This window comes from Pristis pectinata, chromosome 6 (assembly GCF_009764475.1).
Source record: "Pristis pectinata isolate sPriPec2 chromosome 6, sPriPec2.1.pri, whole genome shotgun sequence".
In the NCBI taxonomy this organism is placed as follows: Eukaryota; Metazoa; Chordata; class Chondrichthyes; order Rhinopristiformes; family Pristidae; genus Pristis; species Pristis pectinata.
Window position 1 is genome coordinate 108,845,008 of NC_067410.1, and position 8,190 is coordinate 108,853,197.

Here is an 8,190-nt window from a genome sequence, read left to right on the forward strand (position 1 = left end):
AATCTCCACTGCATCCTCTAGCATGCAATCATATCCTGCCTATAGTGCGGCAACCAGATTAGTACACAGTACTCCAACTGTGGCCTAATTAATGATATGTACAATTGTACGATAACCTCCCTACTTTTATATAGTATGCTTTGATAATGAAAGCAAGTACCCCATATGCTTTCTTAATCATCTTATCTCGCTGTGCTAGTGCCTTCAGGGAGCCATGGACATGTACACCAAGGTCCTCTGTTCCTCAGTACTTCCTAACATCTTACCATTCATTGTGTACATCCTAGCCTTATTAGTCCTCCCAAAGATCATTTCTCATTTTTCCAGATTGAATACGATCTGCCACTACCCATCTTTCTAACACATCAATATCATTCTGTACCAACGATCACCCTCCTCGCTATCAACACTAGCGCTAATCTTTGCGTCATCTGCCAACTTACTAGTCATACTTCCTACATTCATATCCAGATCATTACTGTATATAACAAAGAGCAAGATTCCCAGTATCGGTCCCTGCAGTTCACAGGCTTCCAATTGCAAAAAAACAATCTTCAACCATCACTTTCTGGTACCACCAAGCCAATTTCAGATGCAATTTGCCAATTTACCTTGGATCCCCTGGGGTCCTACCTTTCATACCTATTTTCTACATGGGACCTTATGTAAGGCCCTATCAAGTTCCAAGAAGCCTACTTCATAAACACAGTCAAAAAATTCAGTCAACTTAAACATACAGGACCTTTCCTTAAAACCATGCTGACTATCCCTGCCTCTCCAAGTGCCAATTAATCCTGTCTATCACATTTTTCAATAATTTCCTACCACTGACATTATCCATGCTGCCCTTCTTGAACAAAGTTACCACAATCACCATCCTTCAGTCATCTGGCACCTTGAAAAGTTTTGTACATTTCAATAAGATTTCACCTGATTTTTCTAAACTCCAGAGAATACAGTCCCAATCTCCTCAACCTGTCCTCGTATGGCACACCTGCCATCCCTGGAACCAGTCTAGTGAGGCTTTCTGTACTCCTTTTATGGCAAGTACATCCCTTCTTAGTTATGGAGACCAAAACTCTAAACAAAACTCTAGGTGCATTCTCATCAAGACCCTATACAACTGCAGTACGACTTCCTTACTACTATAATCTCCTTACTACTACTAAACTCTCATATTACAAAGCTCAACATACCATTTGCCTTCCTAATCCCCTCCTCTTCCTATACATTAGCTTTCAGTGACTTGTATACAAGGACACCTAAATCTCTTTGAATATCAACATTTCACAATCTCTTACCTTTCAACAAACACTCTGCTTTTCTGTAATGTTCTTCAAAATGGATGACCTCACATTCTTCCATATCATATTAAATCTGCCGTATTCTCACAAACTCATTCAACTTGTCCATACTCCCAAAGCCTCTTTAAATTTCCATTCTCACAATCCTGTCTAGTTTTGTATCATCAACAAACTTGAAAATATGGCATTTGGTCCCCTCGGCCAAATCATTGATATAGATTGTGAATACCTGGGTCACAAGCACTGATCTCTGTGGTACCCCACTGGTCACAGTCAGTCAACCGAAGAAGGATCAGTTTATTCCCACACTTTGCTTTCTGTCCAATAACCAATTTTCTATGGAAGTATATTACCCCCATATCATGTGCTCTAACATTGTTAACCCACCTCCAGTGTGGAACAATATTAAAAGCCTTATGAAAAGCTATACCACACCCATTTCACCTTATCAACTTTACTAGTCACATCCGCAATGGAATTTAAGATTAGTCGAACACTATATTCTTTGCATAAATCAATGTTCACTCTGCTCAATTGTATTATTCTTCACAAGGTTCTGTTATATAGGAATAAATAAAGTGAATGTTCACGGTCTTTTTCCCCAGAGTAGGGGAGTCTAAAGCTGGAGGGCATAGATTTAAGGTGAAAGGGGAAAGATTTAAAAGGGACCTGAGGGGCAAATTTTTCACACAGAGGGTGGGGGTACATGGAACAAGCTACCAGAGGAAGCTATAGAAGTGGGTACAATTACAACATTTAAAAGATATTTAGACAGGTACATGGACAGGAAATGTTTAAAGGGGTATGGGCCTAACACAGGCAAATTGGACTACCATAGGTAGACAACTTGGTTGGCATGGACCGGTAGGGCCAAAAGGGCTCGTTTTAATGCTGTATAAACTCTATGACCCTGTTACGTCCTTCATGATAGATTCCCTTCTCTTTCATACTCTTCTCCAGTCTCCCCTTAAATGGATAGCAAGTTTCACATTCCCACTGCTCTTTGGGAAAGGAGTTTCTTCTGAATTCTCTATCAGATTCCTTGAGGACTATCTTAATAGTCTATAATTATCCTCTTCTCCACAATGAAACATTCTATCTGCACGTTCTTTATCAAATCCTTTCATAATTTTAAAGACCTCCATTAGGGCACCCCTCAGCTTTCTTTATTCTTGAGAAGAGATCCATTCTTTTCATCCTTTTCCCGATAAGTATACCCTTGCATTTCTGCTATTATCTTTATAAGCCCACCCTGCACCCTCTCTGTGCCTAAATATCCCTTTTAGAAATATGGTAGCCAGAACTGCATGCAATGCTTAACTGCAATACAGGTTTAGCAGGACCTCCTTACTCTTCAACTGTATTCATATAAACTAATGCTTGGTGTGTTTTTTTCCTTCCATCCACAGTCTTGCCAACCAGCGACACAGACTTAAGCAACTGATTTGTGCTCCAAATATTCCTTTGTTTCTCTGTCCCATCTAAACTTGCATCCTCCATTCTTCCTACCAGAACGTACTACCTTACTTGTGCTGAACTTTATTTACAATTATTTGCTTATTCTGCATTTATGAACGTCTGTGATTTATCGCAGTCAAGGGGCCAAGCCTACTCCTGCTCCTAATTCACAAGATCACAAGACAAAGGAGCAGAAGTAGGCCATTCGGCCCATCGAGTCTGCTCCGCTACCTCACCATGAGCTAAACTATTCTCCCATCTAGCCCCCATTCCCGGCCTTCTCCCCATATCCCTTGATACCTTGACTAATTAGATACCTATCAATCTCCTCCTTAAACACCCCCACAACTGTATGTGGCAACAAATTCCATAAATGCACGACCCTCTGGCTAAAGAAATTTCTCATTTCCGTTCTAAATGGGTACCCTCTAATTCTAAGACTGTGCCCTCTAGTCCTGGACTCACCCACCAAGGGAAACAACTTAGCCACATCTACTCTGTGCAGTCCTTTCAACATTCGAAATGTTCCTATGACGTCCCCTCTCATTCTTCTGTACTCCAGTGAGTACAGTCTAAGAGCCGACAATCGCTCATTGTAAGTAAGCCCTTATTCAGTATCAACTACCCCCTCCGCTCCCCCACCCCATCCACTGATCCACCACCCAATTGTTAACATCAATATTTTAAGAAATTGTGCTTTAATTCCAGGGTCTGACTCATCAATACAAATTGTGAACTGCAGTTGTCCCAGCATTGACCCTTACACCCACCTTCTTTCACTGTGAGTATCCTACCTTTATTGGCTTTCTGTCCTGATGCCAGCTGCCAATCCCTTCTACCTGTCCCAACTCCATATTTTCTGACCATATTCAATGGTCTATTATTGAAGGTTTTTTTGAAAATATAGATAAATTACATCTACTGATTACATTTGTCGATCCTCTGTTGATGCATTCTGGACAGTCAAGTAGGGGTAGAATATATAGAGTAAACGGTGGGCTCAAAGGAATGTTGATGAACAGAGAGATCTTGGAGTTCAAGTCCACGGTTCCCCAAAAGTGGAAGCACAGGTAGATAGGGGGTATGAGGCACACTTACCTTCATAGATCAAGGCACAGAATTGGGACGTTAAATTGCCTGTTTAGGCCGTACTTGGAGTACTGTGGGCAGTTCTGGTCGCTGCGCTACAGGAAGGATGTGATTACACTGGAGAGAGTGCAGAGGAAGTTCACCAAGATGTTGTCTGAATTGAAAGACCTGAGTTGTGGGGAGAGATTGAATAGGCTGAGCTTGCTTCCCCCCGGAGCAAAGGAAGCTGAAGGGTGACCTGATACAGGTACATAAAATCAGAAGAGGCACAGATAGCGTAGATAGTCAGAAACTTTTTCCCATGGTAGAGGTATCAGAAACAAAAGGGTGTAGGTTTACAGTGAGAGGAAGTAGTTTTAAAGGAGATTTGAGGGGAAAGATCTTTTTTGCACACAAAGTGATTGATATATGGAACACTGCTGGGGAGGTGGTGGAGTGAGATACAGTCTCTATGTTTAGGGCATATTTAAGAAGGCACGTAAATAGGCAAGAAGGTACAGATCTAATGCAGGCAGATGGGATGAGTGTAGATGGGCAAAAAGTATAGCAAAGACTTGGTGGGCTGAAGGGTCCATTTCTGTGCTGTACAACTGACTCGATTGCATTCCCATCTCCAAAAATCAAAACGAAAAGCAGGATTTCCCTTATGACAAGTGTACAGAGGAGATTTTTGTTTCTAAGTGTTCCTCTTTCCTTATATTTCCATTATATTTCCTATTACTCATATTAAAATGACTGATCTATAATTCCCTGGACACATTCTAGCCATCTTAAATATAGGTATTACATTAGCTATCCAGCAATCCTCAGATACCAAGTTTTTTTCCAACAAATATGTAATAATCCCTCTGCTACCTCTTCTCTAGATTCTGTCAAAATGAATATCTGCAATGAGGAATGGAACTCTTCTCATTTCAAGTACCCACTATTAGCGTCAAGCTCTCCTAGGTCACCTTAGATCTGGAATGCCACATGCAGATGGATAGTAGATATCCCCCTTTTCCTTAACAAGCCTCAGCTGCAATTCCAAGAAAGTGTGATGTTCTTTTTATCATTCTCCACAAGTGGTCGTGTGATTGCTGATTAGTGACAGCTTTATGGAGAAGACTCATCCTTAAAAGAAACTGACTGAGACAGTCCAAAGTACTTTTGACATAGGATGGTTTAGTCAGCTGATTAATTTGCAGAGACTTGAATAACGTTACCTTGGGCTGGATTTCTCTGAGATGAAAGGCCAAGGTCAAATCCACTGCACCAGCCAGTTTACAAATGGTACAGACATGTGTTATTTTAGACAATGGTAAGAACTTGCATTGATACAGTGCCTTTCATAGCCTCACATCATCGTAAAGCAATTAGGTACTTATAGAGCATTGTCACATTTGTAAAATAGGGAAACAAGGCAGCCAGTGTAAGAAGATCCAATTAACAGCAATGAGGAACATGGCCAGATAAACTCCTTTAGTATGTTGATTGAGCAATAAACATGGACCAGAAAGTACTTGCTCGAGTTATTTACATGAAGCATCCAATAGGGATCAGTGAGTTGTACTCATTCCCCTTAGCCAGACCATTATGGGTTCAAGTCCCATCCAGAACCTAGACCACAAGAATCTATGCTCATATCCACTGCAGCAGAGAAGGTGCTGCAGGCAAAGAAATGTTAAACCATGGCCCTGTTTGCTCGCACAGTGAACGTAAATAATCCCATGCCACAATTCTCTGTAACAGGTCAATACTTAGCCATTCCTCTCAACATCATTAAAAGAGCTTTCCTGCCCATTATCATATTGCTGCTTGTGGGAGTTTGCTCTGCTTATTAAATTAGCTGCCACATTTCCAATATCAGACCAGTGACTACAATGCAAAAATACTTCACTGGGTATACAGCGCTCGGAAACATCCTGAAAGGCGCTACATAAGTGCACTTACACCTTTTCTCGCTTAACTCGAATTTAAATTTTGAACATACCTTCACAAGCGTCCTTTTTCGCTGGTTACTGAAGTTGAAACGCTCTTTCATTTCTTCAAGATATTGTTTAAAAAATGTTTCATCAGCTGTTTCTGCATATTTACGGCTCAGCTGCACATAGCAGCGCCATTTGGCGGAATCAAAGCCCCAGTGGCAGGTTCTCTTATCTGGCAACCTGTGCGAATGCAACACAAACTTCTGGGGAGAAAACATCATGTGGCAGTCCAGACACTGAATACAGGCAGCATCGGGGTGATTGTAAAAATGTGGCACAAATAAACCTTGGCATTTCCCAAGACACCAATGCTCCACCTCAAAGCTGGAACCATTCTGTAGCTGGGAAAGGCACGCTTTTCCCGGGAGTCTGTTGGCTTCAGGGGGGAGGATACCAGGATGAACAAGGGCATTACATAACCTCTGAGCATCAGTCTGGGTTATAAGTCCACATGATGGAGCATTAAAAGGCAAGATACCCAGGACCTTGAGAATCTGTAGTTGTTCTGCTGAACACCTTGAGCAATAAATGTACAATTCATCACAGACAGCGTTGATCTGTTGTAGAGAGAAGTCTCGAAGCACTGAATTTAAGACCTGTGGCAAACATAGTCTCTTCTCTCCACCGACCACGAAGCACGAAATAGTCTCCCTCTCCAGTAAGGTGTGCGTGAGTTCAGTTGAACTGTCCGAGGGTATAAGCAGTGGGCCTGGCAGTGCAGGGGGTGATCTCATGGGGACAAGCACTCCTGGTGACATACATTCTTGGGAACAACGTGCTGAAAATGCTGCTGGGCCACCAAGAGAGCTCTGACTGCTCAAATGGAACTGTGCCAACGTGTGTTTCAGGGCTGGGTTAAGATCCAATGGACGGACTCCAGACAGCAGGCACGCTTTAGACATAATCATATCTGTACATGTTGTCTCCTCCTCTCCCGGGGCTTGTCCATATTCCTGCTTTACCCCGTGGGCTTTGGGCACATTTGTAATTCTACCATTCAATTCCTTTCCTGTGTTGCTTCTCTCTCCTACTGCATCACAAAGGGGCTCTTTTTTCACCATTACTTCACCCAAGGTTATTCCATCCATCACTCTCAAAGCTCCTTGTACACTTGCCATCTTCACTGGGAAAACAGCCAGACAATGTGCTGTTCAGATTTCCAGACACAATATTAAGTGCCGCGTTCCTGCAAGAATCAGCAGACAATGATCTGCGTGTGTTTCATCATATTGTGGTCACACATCATTGACAAAGACTTGAAGGCTGCGAACAATTTCTCAACAGTTTCTATGTTACTTCAGCCAAAGGATCAGATTTGACTGCTCCCACCTTGAAATATCTTCGTTGTATTAATCCAATCCCACCACCGATACACGGACTAGTACAAAGACCACACACACATGCAGACACACAAACACGATCTGCTCAGCAGGTGGCGAACCAACCTGTCCTTATATTAGATTTCTCAGCATTGATTTTGATCCGGGGCCAGACAGAAGGAAACACACCTTCTAACCAGAAAGCACTTGGATCCGAAGCACTTATTTCACGTGGGATGTGACAAATGCACGCCGAGCAGTCCCTCTCCTGAATTTAAATGATCCTTCTCCTTTTTCTTTTGCACGGCTGACTTTTAAGACGTTTCCATCCCAACCAGCTCTGGCTGCAGGTCACTGACGGCTGACACTGGATGAGGACCCGGGGGTGGTTGGTGGTGGTGGAGGCAGTGGGAGTGATCTTCTCCTTCTTCTTCCTTGCAGGGTCAATCCCTCCAGCTGTCTGCTGATGCTGGGCTTGTATTCCCAACAGGAATCCCTTCTGGCTCCCAATGGAGGGAGTGGGTTGGTTGGGGTTGGGGGGGGGGGATGGGTTGGTTGGGGGGGGGGATGGGTTGGTTGGGGGGGGTGGGTTTGTGGGGGAAGGGGGTGGGTTGGAGGGGAAGAGGAGGGGGAGGTGGAGGGGGTGGGGAGGATGGGGTGGGTTGGAGGGGGAAGGGAGGAGGGGGAGGTGGAGAGGGTGGGGGAAGGAGGGAGAGGTGGAGGGGGTGGGTTGGAGGGGAAGAGAGGAGGGGAGGTGGAGGGGAGGTGGAGGGGAGTGGAGGGGAGGTGGAGGGAGGGGAGGGGAGGTGGAGGGGAGGTGGAGGGAGGGGAGGGGAGGTGGAGGGAGGTGGAGGGAGGGGAGGGGAGGTGGAGGGAGGTGGAGGGAGGGGAGGGGAGGTGGAGGGGAGGGGAGGTGGAGGGGAGGTGGAGGGGAGGGGAGGTGGAGGGGGAGGTTGGAGGTGGAGGGGAAGGGAGGTTGGAGGGGGAAGGGAGGTGGGAGAGGTGGAGGGGGAAGGTTAGGGGTGGGAGGGGGGGAAGGTTAGGGGTGGGAGG

General features: G+C 44.5%; 1 protein-coding gene across 2 annotated transcripts in view; it reads right to left on the reverse strand.

Moving 5' to 3' along the window:
- skila (SKI-like proto-oncogene a) overlaps nt 1-7,676 on the reverse strand; it is a 69,845-nt gene extending 62,169 nt beyond the window's left edge. The window contains exons 1-2 of one of the 2 annotated variants that reach the window (XM_052017653.1): nt 7,327-7,676; nt 5,824-7,004 (exon numbers count right to left, since the gene is read on the reverse strand). In XM_052017653.1, the coding sequence (XP_051873613.1) occupies nt 5,824-6,936 (1,113 nt within the window). In that variant the 5' untranslated portion in view covers nt 6,937-7,004; nt 7,327-7,676. Of the gene's footprint in view, nt 1-5,823 lie in introns of both variants that reach the window. The other variant, XM_052017655.1, reaches the window with a different exon arrangement.
- Nucleotides 7,677-8,190: the final 514 nt, after the last annotated feature.